This window comes from Bufo bufo, chromosome 4, assembly GCF_905171765.1.
Source record: "Bufo bufo chromosome 4, aBufBuf1.1, whole genome shotgun sequence".
Taxonomy (NCBI): Eukaryota; Metazoa; Chordata; class Amphibia; order Anura; family Bufonidae; genus Bufo; species Bufo bufo.
Window position 1 is genome coordinate 494,536,258 of NC_053392.1, and position 21,827 is coordinate 494,558,084.

Sequence of the window (21,827 nt, forward strand, 5' to 3'; positions counted from 1 at the left end):
AAGGGGACCACCAGAGGACCAGGTAGCAGGTATATTAGACGCTGTTATCAAAACAGCGTCTAATATACCTGTTAGGGGTTAAAAAAAACACATCTCCAGCCTGCCAGCGAACGATCGCCGCTGGCAGGCTGGAGATCAACTCTCTTACCTTCCGTTCCTGTGAGCGCGCGCGCCTGTGTGCGCGCGTTCACAGGAAGTCTCGCGTCTCGCGAGATGACGCGTATATGCGTGACTGTGCGCAGGGCTGCCACCTCCGGAACGCGATCCTGCGTTAGGCGGTCCGGAGGTGGTTAATCTGTTCATGCTTTGTATTATGCTTTATATGTATTCCCAAAAGCTGTCTACAGGTGGCACTGTTTAGAAATGTATGACTCAGCAGAGAGAATTAGCTTTCCCTCTGAGGGAGAAGCTTTCTAGTCAGGATTGCATGAGCCCCATCAGTTTTAGCTCGGCCTGCCGTTCAGGGCAGATGCTAGTTTAGCTCCAGGAGAAAACAATCCTAGAAGGAAGGCTGGAGAAGGCATTCATACACTGTCCAGGATAATCAGGCTTTACGTGCTAGCAAGGTATTCGCTGTTTATGAACAATATGTGGAAATATAAGCAGTTAACGGCATCTTTCACATCGTTTGTAGGATTTGCATCCCGTGGCGGGACTGCAATACTTATTTTTGAGAGTTCTGCACGCCTGTGACTATCTTGGAAAGACTGTAAAGTGTTTAGAAGGAGCTCAGGGACTACTTCTCCTATTATCAATCACTGTTCATGTTTGCCTATATACAGCTATTGGGAAGAGATTGCACTGTGAGTTGCCTTGGACTTGTGTTTTGATATCATTGGATGTACTACAACTCCCATTCTTAGTAAAAAAAAGAGATGTTTATTGTCTACAATTGGCCTGGTTACTGACTCCAGCATCACACGCCGGCCACTGCACCTACATCTCCTGTCTTGCACCAGTACAACATTCATAACACCAAAAGCACCCCAAATACCATCAGGCAGGTGCCCCAACATCAGGGTGTGCCCTTAGGGAAGAAAGAATACACCCTCCTATCACTAATAAGTATTGCAGCCACTACTACTCCCATCCTCCGCTCAGCTCCTCCAGGGCTTGCGGCACTTGTATTCCGAATTCAATTACTAATTTGAAGTTGATGCATTTCTAGATAACTGGGTGTTACCAGTCCCCTTTTTTAAACCGCGTGTCCCCATGCACTCTTACAATGGCAGCAGTGATTGGACAATGTCAGAGTGTACAGGGACACACCGCCAACGTGTCAGGAGAGGTGACACGTGCTCTTTGATATGGTTCATAAAGACAGAGCACTAATAGAAGTAATAAGTCACCCCTAACATAGATGGGAGTGTCCTGCTTCAAATACCCATGGTTTAACTGTTCCTGTAGCATCCCTTGAAGTTACCGCAGTGTATAATATTTAAATAGGATACAGCAGAGGCATACAAAGATGTCATTGGGTCCAATAGCAAAATTTGGAATGGGCCACACTATTGTGAGATTTCTGGCAAATTAAATTTTTTTACATAAAAGGAAATTTTTTATAAATAAATAACTAAATAATAAAACTAAATAAATAAATAATAAAACAAATAAATAATAAACAAATAACGAAATAAATAATAAAACTAATCAATAATAAATAAATAACTAAATAAATAATAAAGTTGCCTCATCCACTATACCTGACTTCACACACATGCCGCTGGTTTCTGAACACCATGTATCTAAAAGTGCTTACACCAGACAACTGGCATTAAATACACTGATGAATCTCCCATATATAGTGCCATGTTCCTGCGTCCCTTCATACAGTACATGTTTAAATCTATCCGCCTGCAGCCACCACTAAGGGGAGCTCACTGCATAGGAATTTTTTACAGCTCCCATTGAACTCAATGGCAGCTGTAAAATAAAATATTTTTGCACTGAGCTCCCCCTAGTGGTGTCGGCAGGAAAGAGATTAGCAGCAAGCCCCTCTTAACACGGGCCCCATAGCAGCTGCATGGTCTACCTCTATGGCTTTACTGCAATACTGAGTAGAATCTGTCATAAAAGATCTGATATTTTAATTCTGCCTAGGAATTCTGTGTTCTCATAATATTTATTTAAATAGGACAGCTCAATTTTCCCTGACACATCTGCTTTAGTAACTACATGCATCCCCCCATGCAATAACAATTCTGGAGCATCTATTCTTGTGACCCCATGATGTGCCATTCCTTTATTATTCCTTCTAGAAGTTATGAATGCATGCTAACAGGTTGCAATAAAAGTCCGAAAAGGTTGTTACCAGTTAGGGTCTGAAACTATCCAAATCAGTGCTGTCAGTCAAAGACAATGCAGGGACACCCCCCAACTAGTAACACCCAGCTGGACCTTTATTGCAAACTGCTACCAATTAATTCATAACTTCTAGCAGGAATAACAGAGGAATGGCACGACACAGGCTCATAAGAATAGATGCTAAGAATTGTTATATGGAAAATGCAAGTGGCGGCAGACATGTCAGGAGAGGCGAGAGCTCCACTTTGAAGGTTTAGAGGAAGTCACAGGTGACTTGCTGTATACTTCACGCTATAATCTATACTATAGTTTTCTCACTTTGTGCTCTTCAATCTGTTTTCTAAAGGTCTCAAAATCTTCGCCGTGGGACTTTAACTCCATCTTGCGAATGCGCTCTTCCGTGACAGTCAGCCAGTCAGACAACTGGTCCAGTTGTTTCCTCTGCAAATCCATCAACACTTCATGCAGCCTTCCCAGGAAGAAAATAAGATGAAAACAGGTTAAACCAGGTAAAGCAAGAACGTTCTTCTGATAAGATCTCTACAGCTAATTGCCTGCTGCAGGCAAGATTCTCACCTTCTACTAGGCATGCCTGTACAATATCATTTGGTAGTAAAAACGCTGTGCATTCTGGGTATTACAACATACATCATTCAAGAACATTATCATGAAGACAACCCCTGTCTATATGCCCTATTAGTACCCCTATAAGCCCTCACTGCATACCACACACAGCGCCGAACACTGTATAATGGCCGTGCTTGGTATTGCAGCCCAGGACCATTCACTTGAATGGGACTAAGGCTACTTTCACACTCGCGTTTGGTGCGGATCCGTCATGGATCTGCACAGACGGATCCGCACCGATAATACAACCACATGCATCCGTTCAGAACGGATCCGTTTGTATTATCTTTAACATTGCCAAAACGGATCCGTCTTAAACACCATTGAAAGTCAATGGGGGGGAGGATCCATTTTCTATTGTGTCAGTTTGCCTCCGTTTGCCTCCGCATCGTCAGGCGGACACCAAAACGTTGCAAGCAGCGTTTTGGTGTCCGCCTCCAGAGCGGAATGGAGGCGGAACAAAGGCAAACTGATGCATTCTGAGCGGATCCTTATCCATTCAGAATGCATTAGGGCAAAACTGATCCGTTTTGGACCTTTGTTAGAGCCCCGAACGAATCTCACAAACGGAAACCAAAACGCCTGTGATAAAATAGCCTAATCTGCTCAAAAGTGATTTGACCGATGAACGTTACGTCACTGACATGGGAAGAGGCTGCAGTGCTCACTGTGGCGCAGTGGTCTTTTCCAACAGCAGATCGGTGGGGGTACCGGGTGTCAGACCCCTACCAATCTGATCGTGATGACCTATCCTGAGTATAGGTCCAGTGGTGTACCTTGAATGGATGCAGGCCAGGCAAATGCTACTTAAAGGGGTTGTCTCCTCTCGCCATTACTAAGGCGAGATGAGACACAGTCCCGACCTCCTCCCAGCTGGGAAACAGCAGAGCGCTCAGGCACGGCACGGCTGTGCATGAGAGCTACGGAAAAAAACGTAGCACAGCAGGCTATGCTGTTTCCCTAATTCAGAAACAACAAAGCTTTTTGTGCTACACTGTTTCCGTAGCTCTCATGCGCGGCAATGTGAGCTACTGAAACAGCAGAGTGCCAGAACGCTCTGCTGTTTCCCGGCCGGGGGTTGTCGGGACTGTGTCTCATCTTGCCTTGTAATCCCTTTAATTCCTTCATTTCCCAACGTGAAAACATTGCATTTTTTTATGCAGCTGCAACTAGGGGGGCAAACAGATTACAGCTTCTAATTGTCAGTTGTAACTGCATTAATTCCTATGCAGTGAGCTCCCCCTAGTGGTGACTGCAGGCAGCCAGCTTTGCAATAGAAGGAAAGCAGGAGATTTATTAATGTATTTCAGCAAATAAAACATGGCGGTCAGAATGAGCACCATATTCATGAAGCACCTACTCCACTGACATAGAAGTCGGATAAAGTGGATGAGGTTTAGGGTGACTTTTTATTACAGTTTTCTTATTTAGAATTTCTTCAGTTTAATAAAAAAAAAATAATAATAAATTCATCATAAATCTAGAGCATTGCACATTGCGTTGTCTTGGAGTGATTGTCACACGCGTGCTGGGAAACTGGGAGGGGCAGGGGGGCCCTATGAGATCTGTGTATGTCCCTGGAAAGGTCATCAATATTTTACTCCTGAAAACCCCTTTAATAAAGGGGAGTCCTCTATTCAGCATCCTCATGTATAAACCAAAGGGGAGAGTGCCTACAAACAGCGTCCCTGTTCTTCACATGGACAAACCACTGATTAAAGAGGCACTACCGTAAAATGTGCCTAATCTGAAAGAACTGCCATGTGTTGAGAGACAGAATAACAGAATAAAGTGGTCTTATAAGGCAGAAAATGCTCAAAACCCCACATGCTGTTGCGCATTTCTATCCGGGGGAGCAAATCCTGCACATGTGGTCCGTTGCTAATAGCAGTCCCCAGCAAAAATATATACAATGGAGGATGCCTGCAGCGGACCACATGTACCACAAAGACATCCTACAAAGGATAGCCAAATGTGTGGATGTGATTGGCTATATAAAACTGAGATTTACAAAAAAAATGGTGCACTACAATGGTAAATGCAATTGACAATATATGGCTAAACCCTCACACTGATATTAAAATGAGACTATATATTCTTATATCAAGAACATACAGGAGAGCCCGCCCACCCTGTCAAAGTATCTCAAAGTGGAACGGGACCTAACGCTAACCTACCTGTGCCATATGGGCAATTACAGGGGCCGTATGGGCAATTACAGGGGCACAAGGTCTGACACACAGCAAACAACTCCCAGTTACCTCCAGCGTGAAATCACACATACAATGGGGGGAGGCTGTGAGTCCCACCTACCACTGAGTTGTTGGCTGTGTGTCGGACCTTATGCGCCTGTAATTGCCCATACGGCCCCTGTAATTGGCTTCGGTATGTTCCTGATATAAGAATATATTGGCGAAAGTCTCATTTTTAATATCAGTGTGAGGGTTTAGCCGTATATTGTCAATTGCATTTACCATTGTAGTGCACCATTCTTTGTAAATCTCTGTTTTATATAGCCAATCACATCCACACATTTAGCTATCCTGTGTAGGATGTTTTTGTGGTACATGTGGTCCACTGCGGGCATCCTCCATTGTATGCATTTTTGCTGGGGATTGCTATTAGCAAAGGATCACATGTGCAGGATTTGCTCCCCCGGTTAGAAATGTGCAACAACATATGGGGTTTTGAGCATTTTCTGCCTTTTAAGACCACTTTATTCTGTTTGAACATACACGCCTGGAGGTGTGGCAACTCCAGGTTTGAATGTGCCTTGATTTTGATCTATGGGTAACATTCAGGTGGACCTGTGCGGCCTGTGTCACATGAGTCAGTGGTAGTTGGGACTCACAGCCTCCTCCCTCCTCTCACTGTATGTGTGATTTCACGCTGGAGGTAACTGGGAGTTGTTCGCTGTGTGTCGGACCTTATGCCCCTGTACTTCCTCATACGGCCCCTGTAATTGCCCATACGGCACAGGTAGGTTAGCGTTAGGTCCCGTGACACTTTGAGATACCTTGACGGGGTGCGTGGGCTCTGGTAAGTTCTTGATATAAGAATATATTGGCTAAGGTCTCATTTTAATATCAGTGTGAGGGTTTAGCCACATATTGTCAATTGCATTTACCATTGTAGTGCACCATTTTTTGTAAATCTCATGTCAGAGACCTTTTAAAACATTTAAATTTTCCTGGAATATGTTAAAGAATAGGACGCTATTATTATAGCCTGTCCACAGTATGCATATGTGTTCGTTATCCACCAAATTATGAAGAACATACCTGGACTGTCTCTGCATGCTTTCTAGACGAAGATCTTCCCAGCGTGAGTTCAGCAAGGTCATTTGCTCTTGTATCTCATTTTCTTCATCGATCGAGAGGTCACCCTGAGCAATCAGTTGGTTGCCTGCCTGTAGAACATTGCCCACACTGCTCTGGTGTGCCGTGAGCTCCATCATAAAGGCCTGAAGAAGAGACAGGTCACAGAACAAAGGGATACATTAGCTTAAGAAAAAGCTAGAGATACCGATGCAGAATACATAATAGGAACCCCGAGCCACTCGCATACAGTGAAAGTCACGCTACCTAAGCATCATTCTATCTAAAATCTTCTTTAGATAAAGGATATGGTACAGATATTCTGAACTCAGATGGAAAGTTCGACTTCACATTTGCATGAGGTTAGATAAGAGATTTTAGAAAGTTTTTTCTTTTACAGAAAGATTATCTGTTTGTCCTTTAACAAAAGCTTTGCAAGTAACAGTGAAAAAAATTGTATATTATCTGGCATAAAAAAGGCTTATTTTACGCTTCTTTACAGAGGTTCTAGGAAGAATTATTTAAAATAGCCACCAGCAACCTGTCCTAGAATGTGAGCAGGACTGGTTGCCTCCACTTGCAGAGTTGCATGGGAGGGTGAAGGGCCTTACTACACTGCTTTACAATATAGTAATGATGTGATCCTGCCTACGATATGCTGTCATGGCTGAGCAGCCTGACCGGAAAACTCACCAATATGTAGTATATTCAAGTGCCTTAGTGTACAGTATAGTGAGGCTCCCAAGGTAGCTCAGCAAGTGGAGGAAACCGGTCCTACCATATTCTAGGACAGGTTGCTGGCAGCCATTTTAAACCATTCCCAGAGAACCCCTTTAATTTTGTAGCCTCATGTTAGAAGGGTTGTCCATCTACAAAAAAAGTTATTTTATTTTGATTCAAATGAAAATAGATTTAACTTACTAAAAGATTATCATTAAAGGAGTTGTGCCAAGTTTAAAAGCTATCCCCTTATCCACAGGTTGATTGTTAGTTGCCGTCGTTGGCAATCTCTGGCTCTCCCACAGAAGATGAATGGCATGGCAGGGTGCATGCCCGAAATGCCACTCCATCAGAATGAGGGAACGAGACCTCTGTTCTCAGGATCTGTAGGGGTTCCAGCAGTCAAACCTCTGCGATCAGCTAGATATCCTCTATCCTGTGCATAGGGATAACTTATAAACTTGGTACAACCCTTTCAAGAAAGGTGTCTATGTTGATATCAACACTGGTGCTCGATCCCGACATAGTACAGCTTCCTCTCCTCTATCTGTGTCGGTGTCAGGCTTGCAGGCGCTGGCTGGTTCATTTTAGTAGCTAAACTACTCCATCAGGGATGATGAAGAAAAAGTGAGCTGGCTTAGCTATTGAAGTGAGCTATTCTGCCAGCCCCGGCCAAGCATGTCACTGACACAGAGAGTGAAGTGAAGCTCAACCTTTGACGCTGGTGCACTGTAAAACATCGTCTACAGCTATGTGGAAACTGTCAATAAGTTTGCTTTACTTTAAGTGACTACATTAACCTACCATAACATAAACAACAAGAGAACAAATCCAGACAAAACGATCTTCTAATATATCATAAGGACATCAGAGGTCACAATGCTTTGTTATATTTAAAGCGATTAAAATGAACTAGAGACCTTTTATCCTGGAAATCAGCTAAATACCAAGAACAAAGGATTCTTTACGGTAAGAGCAGTGAGACTATGGAACTCTCTGCCTGAGGAGGTGGTGATGAGGAGTACAATAAAGGGATTCAAGAGGGGCCTGGATGAATTTTTGGAGTGTAATAATATTACAGGCTATGGCTACTAGAGAGGGGTCGTTGATCCAGGGAGTTATTCTGATTGCCTGATTAGAGTCGGGAAGGAATTTTGTATTCCCCTAAAGTGGGGAAAATTGGCTTCTACCTCACAGTTTTTTTTTTTGCCTTCCTCTGGATCAACTTGCAGGATGACAGGCCGAACTGGATGGACAAATGTATTTTTTTGGCCTTATGTACTATGTTACTATATATGTACTATGTAAAGGAGATAACAAAAAATATCCTCAAGTGCATCTATAACATCAAGAACATTCTAAAGAAATAACAGAAGAATATTTTGACTAGAAAACATTCCGCATTGTTTTTTACTCTCCACGCATTCAATGAAGCTCACCTCGTGAGTGGCAAATTGTTGTTTGACTTCTTCAACGTCATCAGATATATCATCTTGCTCCTGAAAGGTGTCTTCTGCCATGAGAAGCCAAGTGAGGACATCTTCCAGGGCAACCTGATAGCTGTCAAGATCCATCTCTACCTCAGTTACTGTACTAGGTGTCTCTAGGCCAGAGTCTCCACATGGTTCATCAGAGGCCTAAAATAAAATTTTGGAATCAGGAAACATTTTTCATCGACTGATTTCCCCTTGAGGTTGATTATTACTCTTCGAATAAATGGCTATTTTGCTAGAAATCACCCAAAAAAAACAAATTGCCCTCTTGATTTCTTTGATCTTATCCCTCCGCATGTAGATGTTAAAGCCATGGCTCATGTGTACATTGCTTTCATTGCAAAATGAAAAACAGTATGGAAGATCATGTTGGGCACCTAAACTATTTCTCTGGACGGGTGTAAAGCCTCATTCATACGTCAGTGTTTTGGTCAGTGATTTCCATCAGTGATTGTGAGCCAAAACCAAGTGCGGCTCTAAACACAGAACAGGAGCAGATCTTTCCCTTAGACCTTATGTCTGTGGAGGCTCCACTCCTGGTTTTGGTTCACAATCACTGATGGAAATCACTGACCAAAACACTGACGCGTGAATGAGAAGGAAGAGCTTTTAACCACATAAAAGTTCCTTGCACACTAGAAATAATATGAACTGTATCATGGTTACATATAACAACGCCTTTTAAATCTCGCTATACATTTATGATATGTGTTAAGCCTATACAGATTTCTTCTGACTCTCCCATACCCATTCATGATCAGTCTGGCCAATTGTGCATGTGTTTATAACATGGATAGAGGAATAATAATCTGTCAGACACTTATGCGGTGGCTCATCTTACACAGGAACCAAAGATTGGACATGTTGAAATCCAACAGGCCCGATCCTTCTTCTACTGCCATCGGGAAGGGGGGAAAACTGAGACACTCAGATACACATTAGACAGTTGGCCAGTCGATTTTGCCTCCCCACAATAAATAATTATTGGCGCTCTATGACAATGGAATTAGAAGCACATGCAGTATCGAACTGAAAAATTTATTTTCAAATGTTCTACCTAAAATACAAAAAAAATGGATTAGCCCATTAAAAAAATGACAGTGCAAAGTATAGGCTTCAGCCAGCAGCCCTTACTTTCCCAGATTTGTGCGTCGCTGAGAGAGAGTACACGGAGTACGTGCTGGAACAGGGATCACCCGCCCGGCTGGTTGTATCATTGGTGTCTAACATTTCAATGAATTAAATTTTAATTATGTCCTTTATAGGCTTGTAAACAAGGGTGGGGGAGCGGATGAGAGAAGACTTTAAAAGAGACCTTTCCATTATACATGAATTCACCGAAGCCATCGTGGGCCTTTTAGCAATTATATTCAATAGCTGCATCTTTAATAGACTGTGAGAAACACAATATTTTACAGAACCAGAGAGGTGAGTTAATGGGAAGATGAGAGTGGCCAATAAGTGTCTTTTAATAGTTTAAAACCGATGCCCTGGGGTCTATTATTTTTAGTGGTTAAAGAAAATGACACCTTCATTGGCCTGTTCATTAAAATACGGTATCTTACAGTATTCACATGGACAGTGACGATTACCCAAATAGCTTCTGCTGGTAAATCGGCCTATTGGGGTAATAGTTAATAGTTATAATGTTATGGACTGTCTGTAAATGTGATTTAAATATGCACTAAAAGGTTCACAAATGGGAGCCTTTAGATTAAAGTGTTAAGGGTTATACAAACCCCTTTAAAACGTGCCCTAGTAGAAATGTTAATGCGGTTTTCCAGGTTTTTAAAATTGATGGATAGGCCTTCAGTATTAGATCGGGGTCTGCCTGTCGACATTTCCGCTGGTCAGCTGTTTGAAAGGTCTGCAGCCCTCACGTATGCACTGTGGCCTCCTTACTACTAAGCCCCACGTTCACATCACTATTTCGTTTTTCCGATCTGATCCATCTGAAGAACAAAAAATGGATCCTTTATTTTGAGCATCAGTTCTGCTCATTTTGCATCTGTTTTAGCCATTTCCGCCTGAGATCCATTATTTTAGACGGAAAAAAGTTATCCACTAAGTATTTTTTTCAGTCGAAAATACCAGATGTCAGATGGAAATGGCTAAAATGTTGCTAAATGAGCATAACTGAGCATAAGAGATGCTAAAAAAAATCATGTTGGGAAGTCACATGATCATATATATATATAAAATATATATATATATATATATATATATATATATATATATACACACATATATATACTGTATATATAGGCCATAACATAGTGCCTGTATGGCACCATATTACTAAGGTATAGAATATCTCCGCAATAGCCAAAAATTAAGCGCTTTACAGACATCATCATGATTCGCTGTCCCCAGTATGTATTTGTAATGTGGGAGGAAACCAGAGTGTCAGGAGGAAACAAACATGGGGAGAACATACAAACTCCATAAAGATGTTGTCAGATTCAAACCTAGGACCTTGTGCTGCAAGGCACCAGTGATATTCTGGTGCAACTCGAACCAAGAAGCCAAGAAAAAAACTGGTGTACATGCTTTTGCATCATATCTGTTAAGGAATTTTATTTTCCGACAAGAGGGTGAGGCTTGCTGGGTGAACATTTTGGGGCAAAATTCTGCAGAAAAGTAAGCTAATAGGCGGTATAAACTAAGACTAGACAGGACTCAACCACTCTTATAAACCTGCCCCATTTTTAGACTGACTAGTCTCAGTTTACACTGTCTAAAAATAATATATATTGGCCCCAGTGTCATGCTGGCCCACAGGTTGTGTCTGTTCGACTGAAATGAAAAGAGAATGAGAAGCATTCTGAAATTACAACCCAACCTGTGGACAGGTCTGGTGTCGTTTCTGGAAGAAAAGGAGCCATGTATTTCTAATGTTATGCTCATTATATAAATGTGAGATTCTTGGCAAATGCATTTTGTACAAAATTATTTGTGCCTGTCCACCAATGGCAAGGCGATCTATTTAGGACAGGAACCTATACAAAATACTGTCTCCTCTAGTGCCATACTGGCTTCCATTAAATTCAGGGAATGCAGGTTCCACATGCATGCTGAGCCCACTCTGTATTTTAGAGCGTAGTATTAGTATATTTTCTATAGAGAGTATGGCACTTTGTTATTTGTGTTTGCAGAGTGCTGTTTCATTGTGTTTGTTTTTGCCTTTATGCTTTCAGCCATGGCCACGTGCACCTGCGCAGTGGGATGTGCTGACTAACCCTGTTTTTTAAATTGCATGTTTTTCTAATACTCCACAACCCCTTTTAAGCTTGTACAAAGTCATCACATGCCCATGAGCAGAAGGCCTTATGATGAACTAAGGAAGTAGAATACATGGAGCGACTTCAAAAACATTATATCCAGAAAACTAAAAAAAATACATAGAATATTCACAATTATGATGTTCATATGTGATTAAAAAAAAGATGGTAGTAAAATAAAAGACCAAACAAATTAAATGAATAGCGAACTTATGTACATATTGGCAAATCCTGCATAGAAGCTCACCACCTGCTGAAAAACTATTCCAGAATACTTTCAAGATACAAAGAGGAACATACTGTGGGGTGCGCTGCCAGCCCAAATCACTAGAGTACTATATGTCTCACGAAGCAGGGCAGACCAGGCCAAGCAAAGTGGCCCGCTTCCCATTCCGGTCAGCTTCGCCAGTCATCAGCCCACAACATAAGGTGATCCTGAATACAGTACAAGATCCTGCCACTTACATATTACTCCAAACTTTACAAATGAGTAGAAAGACTCATTTCTAAGAAATGTTCCCATACTGTAATTACAAAGACAGCGGGAGATCAGTCCGTAGAGGATTAACCGAGCACGAGGAGTAAAATGAGCTGAAAATGAGGATTAAGCGAGAAGAGGTTGTTTGAAGTTTAAGGAAGCACAAAAGTAAAAAATTAGAATCCTAGAAAATGTGTATCGGTATTAGAAATAAAGACATGACAATGGAAAGGAAACTATTTTCTAACACTGGTTATAGGGGTTGTCCCAAGAAAATATTCTACATGCTTCAAAGCAACACCTGGATCTGAATAATTTTTTAATTACATGTGATACAAAATTTTGTATAGCCACTGAGCTATTAAATAAAATGTATCTGAATACAGTAGTGCTACCTGCTAAGTGCTCCATTCCTTGTTTTTATGACCACCTCAATGAGGTGGACGTACATGCTCAGCTGTATCCCACAACTGCTACCAGCCATATCTACTGTTAGAAGCTGTGACCGTTACAGGTAGAGAGGAAAGACACCTCCTCTGAGAAAGAGAGCTGCTGCAGAAAAGATGTCCCTTAGGCCTCTTTCACACTACCGTTTTTATTTCCGTTTTGCGGTCCGTATACGGTCCGTATACGGAACCATTCATTTCATTGGTTCCGCAAAAAAAACGGAATGTGTTCCGTATGCATTCCGTTTCCGTATTTCCGTTTTTCCGTTCTGTTGAAAGATAGAACATGTCCTATATTTGGCCGCAAATCACGTTCCGTGGCTCCATTAAAGTCAATGGGTCCGCAAAAAAAACGGAACACATACGGAAATGCATCCGTATGTCTTCCGTTTCGTTTTTTTCTGAACCATCTATTGAAAATGTTATGCCCAGCCCAATTTTCTCTATGTAATTACTGTATACTGTATATGCCATACGGAAAAACGGAACGGAAACGGAAACACAACGGAAACAAAAAAACGGAAAAACGGAATGCAAAACACTGAAATGGACATACTGTAGTGTGAAAGGGGCCTTAAGCTGAGATACGAAGAGCTGCAGTAGAAAGGACACTATCCCTGAGCTGCCAGTTTGTCTAATAGAACAATTGGAGCAATGAATGGGGGGAGCTCTGGATCCATGTGAGGTACAGGGCTGGTTCTAGCTTTGTTAGAGATTATCATGAACTATATGGATGTCAGATTTTCATTTTTTTACGTTAATAATGGTAGAAACACTTTTATACTTTTTTATAAAATGCACTTTTTACATTGTGGATGCAACCATATTGGGGAGAGGCCATTAGACAGCCTAAAATAAAATGCTAACAAAAAATAAGCTACTAGCAATTTTATCATAATTGGTTCTCTCATTGTTCTTTGGGTTCTGAAGTAGTGAAACCCAAGATTATCATACCGAATATAATTTCTAGAGCATCAGCTGTCAATTGAAATGATTATAAATGTGCTGATACAGTATAAATCAGCTTCTTGGCACAGAAATGTAATAAAGCTGCAGTTTGCACAGAAGCAGAAAGCTGAGCTGAGATATAAGACTCATCTGATGGCAAAAGTGATAGTAGTGTATTGTACGTTAGCATTTTATTAAGTGCTATGGATATTACTTTCCTAATTAGTACTAGCATAGGCACAGGATAAGCCATAACTACATGAAGGTGCAGATCCCACATCTGAGACCCTCATATATCAGGAGACCAGAAGTTCACCGATTCCTGCTGGTCATGTTCCTTATAGAGGATGATGGAGAGATGGTCCTCTTTTCAGCCCCCCTCTATGAAGACTATGAGAGTGGATCCCGCTCTGGCAGACCATGCTTTGGATGACCATCCACCATGTCACGCGAGTGACCACTTCAGGGCAAACTTATGCCTAGACACAGTCTCCCGCTGGAGTTGTCTTTATGCAATTGTTCCTGTAAGCACTCGGTCACCTCCGTTAGATGCATTTACTCGTAATTGTTGCAGTTGCCATCATGTACCTGATGCTTAGTGAAAGCTATATCTTCACACTGTCCCTTGTATCTTCTAGGAAGAGTCTCCACTTCTCGAATGTCATCCATTGTAACTTCATGAGGAAGCACTTCAAATAGTGATGTTAGGTACATAAGTATAGACTTCTTGTCAGGCAAGGGGACGGCCACATCTGTAACGAAACGAAGGTAACAACCGTGACCAAAACAACCAGGATGTTATGCTGCACTTATTTCACCCAAGAATAAGCCCAATGAATGACCATGGGGATCATCCTTGGGCAGATCTGCTGCACAAAGAGTAGCTTATCTGTAGCACAACAGAAGCAATGGGCCAGATTTACGAATACTAAGTCATTTTGAGACAGTGAGAAGTTAGAATAGACAGTCTACAAATGCACCAGATTATTACAGTGGAGCGGGATGATAAATCGGCACATCATGAGACTGTCTGGTCTAAGCTTATACCACACCTATTAGTTGAAGAAATATGCGCCAAATATTTGGAGCATGCTGTCGCAACATTCTTGAAGTAAAAGTGACTAAAATCCTTAAAGGGGTTATCCTGGAAAAGAGAATGATGACTTATCCTCACAATAGGCCATCATTATCACAGTGGTGGGGGGTACAAGTCCCGGCATCTCCCTCGATCAGCTGTTTCAGGTTGCTGCTGCGCTCACCAAAGGTCTGGAGAGCGATACAGGCTCCCAGCAGCTTTCCAAAGACAGCGCCGTACATCGTATAGTGGCAGTGCTTGGTATTGCAGCTCAGCCCCATTGACTTGAATGAAGTGAGCTGCGTGTTTTCAAAATCTGTCATGTGGACATCCCCTAAGTTTGAATTCTGGCACATTTTGATTAGTTGATCCTCCCTTGATCCGAGCAGTAGAAACCCTAACATTTTCCAGTCGTCAAGAGGCGACTCCAAGAAATGCTGCGATGTTACACAAACGTGGTCCAGTCACTACCAGACTATTAAAGGGTAAGGGTACTTTCACACTTGCGGCAGAGGATTCCGGCAGGTAGTTCCGCCGCCGTAAATCCGGACGCAAACTGATGCATTTGTGAGACGGATCCGGATGCGGATCCGTCTCACAAATGCATTGCAATATCGGATCCGTCTTTCCAGTTGTCATCCGGAAAAACGGATCCGGTATTTCTTTTTTTCTCATTTTTAAAGGTCTGCGCATGCACAGACCACAAAACCAGATCCGTTTTTCCGGAACACTTGGGGCCGGATCCGGCATTAATGCGTTTCAATGGAAATTAATGCCGGATCCGGCATTCCGGCAAGTGTTCAGGATTTTTGGCCGGAGAGAAAACTGAAGCATGCTGCGGTATTTTCTCTGGCTAAAAAACGTAAGAGGGACTGAACTGATGCATCCTGAGCGGATTACTCTCCATTCAGAATGCATTAGGATAAAACTGATCCGTTTTTTTCCGGTATTGAGCCCCTGTGACGGAACTCAATACCGGGAAAACAAAAACGCTAATGTGAAAGTACCCTTACCCAGTTTCAGGAAGGAACCAGACAACACATGGGATCCAACTGTACAAAGAACTGAGTGTTACTTACCTGGCAGAGCTCTGTTCTCCCAGCGGTGATGCCACGTTGACAATACGTGACCGATGCTGCCAATTACTAGTCTCAGTGATACAATGAAGAGGCCAGTGACTGGCTGAAGTAGTCACATGTTGTTAACATGACCTCACTGCTGCAGCCAGGGTAAGGCTACTTTCACACTGGTGTTTTGGTTTCCGTTTCGGAGATCCGTTCAGGGCTCTCACAAGCGGTCCAAATGGATCGGTTTTGCCCTAATGCATTCTGAATGGATAAGGATCCGCTCAGTTTGCCTCAGTTCCGTCTCTATTCCGCTTTGGAGGCTGACACCAAAACGCTGCTTGCAGCGTTTTGGTGTCCGTCTGACGAAACTGAGCCAAACGGATCCGTTCTGACACACAATGTAAGTCAATGGGGACGGATCCGTTTTCTATGACACAATCTGGCACAATAGAAAACGGATCCGCCCCCCATTGACTTTCAATGGTGTTCTAGACGGATCCGTCTTGGCTATGTTAAAGATAATACAAACGGATCCGTTCTGAACAGATGCAGACGGTTGTATTATCTGAACGGATTCGCACCAAACACGAGTGTGAAAGTAGCTAAGCCAAGTAAGTAACGCTCAGTACTTTTTTTCACAAGGATCCTATGCGTAAAGTGTATTCCTGAAAATGGACAACCCCTTTAAGAAGACCCCACAAAGGTTGTAAATCTACATATGGTGAACAGGTTAATGAATTTTTTTTTAAACAAAACAGCTATAGTACACATTTTAGTTAGCAAAACCCTAAACAGAGCCAATGCATGTACTGACAACTAACCCAAAATGTTAAGACTTAAAGGGGTTGTCTCACTTCAGCAAATGGCATTTATCATGTAGAGAAATTTAATACAAGCCACTCACTAAAGTATTGTGATTGTCCATATTGCTTCCTTGGCTGGATTAATTTTTATACACTGTCCGTTTCAAAGGGTTATGGCTCTTGCTGCATTGCAGATATGAGGTGACTGGACCGGAGCTGCTGCACATCTGTGCCTATGTGAGCTCCCATGGTCCCGGACACCAGAGAATCCAGTGCTTTTCCCTATAGTGTGCAAATATGACTACCACTGATGGATTGCAGGGTGGTCGTAATACTTGGAAACGAGCAGGGTATAATGTGATGGAAAAATAAAATCAGCCAGCAAAGAAAGCAACATGGACAATCACAGTACATTAGTAAGTGCCTTGTATTAACTTTCTCTACATGATAAATGCCATTGACAAAAGTGAGACAGCCTCTAACTTTTTTTTCTTGATTCAGGCTGGTGTTTCAGAAGTTCAGTAAAATGCATTACACTGACATATCTGACAGGAGGCAATGTACTATGCTAAATTGTATGCTCTATCTTTTGGGATAGGAGAAATAAATCAAAATGACATTTATTTAAGACATGCATTATAACCAGTCAGACGGGATTATGTATGTTCCTGGTACAAAATATTAAGGTTACAAAAGAATAGAATATTCCAGCCAGACAGTATTCAGCTGTCGTTTTTTCATGTCAGTTGTAAAATTCCCATTTGTAGTCAAACTTAAAGGGGTTGTCTGATCTACAGATATTGATGTATACTGTGTAGTTTCCACCGCCAGTGTAATGCGGCTCAGCTCCTGTTCATAGGAGCTTAGCTGCAGTACCCCACACGACCACTTCACAGTGCACGGCGCTGTCTGTATCCAGTTCTGTACACGGCATACTTTCCAGTCCTGGCAGCTGCTCGAAACAGCTGATTGGTGGGAGTGCAGGGAGTTAAGACCCCCAACGATCTGATATTGATGACCAATCCTGAGTGACCTCTTATGATGACGTTTTAATGGACTGCAAGTCAATATAGTTCTATATCTGAGTAGGGTTAATATTTCACTATTATCGGCGTTTGCCTTAACAGATGTCAAAAAAAAAAAGACACTAGGTTTTAAGGTTGGGTTTACATGGGGTGTTTTTGATAAATTTTTGTTGCAGTATTGAGCCATGGGAAAAAAATTAACATGAGGTGCTCATTTATCAAAATTGTCTTAGGTTGCCCATAGCAACCAATTAGAGATCAGCTTTAATTTTTTCTGAGGCCTTCAGGAAATTAAAGCTAAGCTGTGATTGGTTGCTAAGGGCAACTAAGTGTCACGGTCCCTCCTGTGAGTGAGGTGAGAAGATCGGATAGACTTGCTGCACGTGAGGCTATCTGACAGGTCTATAAGCACAAGCTCCCCACAAATTTGGCGAATGGGGAGTAGAGTTTCATCACATCATTTATACGATTATAAACTACAGTCGACTAAAAAAATAAGATTGTCAGGTCACTGCGGTACATGAACTGGGGTGAATTAGCCTCTGTACAGGGGAGACTAGAGAGTCACTTTAAGACTATAGCTAAGCTTAGAGAAAAGGATAGTTCTATGGCCTGATGATATCTTCACTGAAGTAAAGAACCATTAAAGTTTCAGGGATACAACCTGGGATATTATCCCCCAATTACCCTCATCTTAAAGGGGTTCTCCGGGATCAGAGCTGAACCCGGACATATCCACGTTTTCACCCATGCAGCCGCACCGACATGATCTTCGGAACATTTCATGCTTTTTCTGGAGCTCCAGTGACGTACCGGGCTCTCCATGGGTAAAGCAAGGCGGAGGCTTCTGCCTAGCAGTAAGCCTGGTGATGTATCCAGACACTAATGGGCGGGCTTTAGCGCTACCCTAGCTTGTAAAACGGTTAGGGAAGCGATAAACCCTGCCCATCAGTGCTGGTGACGTCACCGGGGACACTGCTAGGTGGAAGCCTCCACCTAGCAATGTAAAAGATATAAACAAACAGCCCTTGCCCTGCGCGGTACAGCAAGAAATGTTCCGATGCTCAGAGGGCTTGCCTGGGTGAAAATGGGGATGAGTCCGGGTTCAGCTCTGAACCTGGACAACCCCTTTAAATTACAAGTGATAATTTGGCCAGTTAGAATTTTTATTATCCATCACCTAACAGAAGCGTAACTAAAATAAAATCTGTTGGATGTGTCATTCAAGCTATGTTACATGGTATATAGCAGTGGTATTCTCTCTGGGGCATTACGTGACAATGTCTTCAAGGCTATATATATATTCCCTAAGTGCAGTAAGTATGGAAGGAGTCTTGGATTTCTGATGTAAGACAACAGGAGTAAAACACAACAGTGTGCTTCTGAAGAAGCTAACCATTCCATACACAACAGGTGACACACATACTGACTTTCTGGTTTAGACTTATGGGGGCAGCTATTTAATGCCCCCATGAATATCACTTATGCTTGAAGAATACCAACTACTCATAGTAAATAGATAATATTAAATCTCAGTACTGATTAAGGAAACTCTTAAAAAGGCAATCCCCCAGCATGATGTTAATATCCACCATATAGCTCTCCATATTTTAGTCATCCAAGTGAAGATATTGTATTCATTAAACGAGAATCTGTCACCAGTGACCTCCCTTATCAAACAGTTTGCATCGGCACATAACTGTGTTTCACCTGATTAAAACGCTGTTTTTTCTTTTGTTGATCCTAAGGCTCTGATCGCGAGTTATAACCCTTTTTATTAATATGCAAATGATGGTGTCACCACTGCTCTTGTTGCACCCAGGATCCACTCCTTCCCAGACTGTGTTGACTGACAGTGAGGGAGGAGTCGGTCACAGAAAGAGCGGAGCTTGGGTGCAACAAGAGCAGTGGTCATGCCCTCATTGCACCAAAGGCATATTAAGAATAAGTGTCATAACTCGGGAACACAGCCTCGGATCAACAAAAGAGCAGCTTTTTAATCAGGTGACCCACAGCTATGTGTCTATGCAAACAGTTGGATAGGGAGGTCGCTGGTGACCGATAACACTAAACCTGGAAACGAATGAGAAAAGTTAACACAAATTATAGTTGCCTTCATGATTTGTCAGTCAACAGCATTTTCTGCAGGACCCTGAAAAAATATTCTTAGGGTACTTTCACACTTGCGGCAGGACGGATCCGACAGGCTGTTCACCATGTCGGATCCGTCCTTCCGCTATTTCGCCGTGCCGCCGGACCGCCGCTCCGTCCCCATTGACTATAATGGGGACCGGGGCGGAGCTCCGGCGCAGCACGGCAGTGCACGGCGAAAGGCCGCCGGACTAAAAGTCCTGCATGTCCGACTTTTTAGTCCGGCGGCTGTCGCCGTGCACTGCCGTTCTGCGCCGGAGCTCCGCCCCCATCCCCATTATAGTTAATGGGGACGGAGCGGGGGTCCGGTGGCACGGCCGAAATATCGGAAGGACAGATCCGACAGGGTGAACAGCCTGTCGGATCCATCCTGCCGCAAGTGTCAAAGTAGCCTTAAAAGGTTATTCTTTTCCATTTTAAGATAGTGACTGACTGAGGGGCAGTGGCTTTTTGGCCTATTGCAGACAGGGCACAGATGGGAGGCTCCTGCTCCTGCCAGCTGTCATACAGCCAGTCACAGGACAGTGAGGGGGTCGTGGCTCAGCTTCTAGGACACACAGATGTATTTTTATATTTCTCAGTTTTATTTGTAATATAGGACAAAATAGGATCAAAGGACAGGAGAAGATTAAAGGAGAAAGGGCTCAGATATTTTAAGATTTTCTCAGTTTAGTGTGTCTTAATGACGATCATCAATCAACTATTTACTGCACCACCTGATTTATAAACTGCACCTTTCATTTTTATGCAATTTTCTAGATCAATGATAATGTTTGGGCCCTACATTTTTGGGTATTCACAGTGAAATTCTTCTGGCGTATACGTCCAATATGTCCATAAACTATCCCTTTAATATACTGTGGTTTGATAATAATTTGGGAGTGGTTTCATTATAACTTGCAAGGTTGCCGGGAAACTAAGGAATTTTCCTGATAAACTGGACCTAGCTACAACACAACGCCCTTTACACAGACCGAGGCTCAGGACAATTAACATTCATATGGGTAAATGTGCCTCCGATCCCAATGTTTGTTCGGTCATCCAGTGATCGCATCTTTTGTATAGCCCATAGAATCACCATTTGCTGGCAGCAGATCACTCTGTGGAAACAGGGATGGGCTGCCAGAAAACAATGAATATCTACATGGACGAGCAATCACAGTAGCAATCGTTCATCTCCATACAGATTGCTCAATGTCAGGAAATTATCGAAAACATTTGGTTCATTCCTGATAATTGCCTGGACATTGCCCCATGTAAAAGGGCCTTTAGTTTCAGAATTCAGCCGTTATTGTTGCAATCTTGCCATGGAAAGATCATCATTCTAAAAATGTGATGGATCCATATAAAGACGAATAAAGGACAGCTCAGCAGGTAATTATCGGGAACAAACAGTCACAGGAGGTGAGAGCAGCATTTACATGCAGCATTCATCTCCTTTGTATGAGGAAGATACTCCCATAGAGAGTCATTGTTTCTGGACAATCTGCAGCCCAGAAACTATGCTTTTACCCGATGAATGAGCTTGGTGGGACATTTACAACGGTCAATTATTGGGAACGTGCATTCCTAGGAACGTTCCTTCCCAATAACTGTCCTGATTGTTGGCCAGTGTAAGGGGGATTTACTTGTATATCAATATTTTATGTTATATCTCATTTTAGGAACTTCTCTTGTTTTTCGGGGCCAAAAATACACAAACTGGCAAAGCCTGCACCATAACTGCATAGCCCTGGTCATGATCACCCTGTCCATAATCGACAATAGATAAGAATCATTATGTCTCTTCTACCGGCTGGTATAATTATTTTATTACCATTTTTTTATCAATTGTAACTAATTACAATAAACCTCCCCAACTATTCCGATCAGGGGGTAAATCTTTCCATCTATGTCCAGTATTTCACAAGTTCTGCTTGACTTCAGATTAAACAGAAGGTGCGCTTCAAGGGTAAGTTAATCATAAGCAGAAAACCCCCAGAAGCTTCCTTGCGCCTGCTTCGCGCTCTCCTTTGACATTCTTTTCTATATCTGTCACACTGTAGATAAAGCTAATCCAGCTGCTTTCTATAACTGTACTGCTACAGACATG

General features: G+C 42.5%; 1 protein-coding gene across 6 annotated transcripts in view; it reads right to left on the reverse strand.

The window, feature by feature from the left end:
* The window catches only part of UTRN (utrophin), a 683,920-nt gene that overhangs the window by 544,619 nt on the left and 117,474 nt on the right, over window positions 1-21,827 (reverse strand). For all 6 annotated transcript variants that reach the window (XM_040429574.1, XM_040429571.1, XM_040429568.1 and 3 more), the window contains 4 exons: window positions 14,203-14,366; window positions 8,408-8,605; window positions 6,213-6,394; window positions 2,623-2,773 (listed from right to left, as the gene is read on the reverse strand). In XM_040429574.1, coding sequence (XP_040285508.1) covers window positions 2,623-2,773; window positions 6,213-6,394; window positions 8,408-8,605; window positions 14,203-14,366 — 695 coding nt within the window. The remainder of the gene's footprint in view (window positions 1-2,622; window positions 2,774-6,212; window positions 6,395-8,407; window positions 8,606-14,202; window positions 14,367-21,827) is intronic.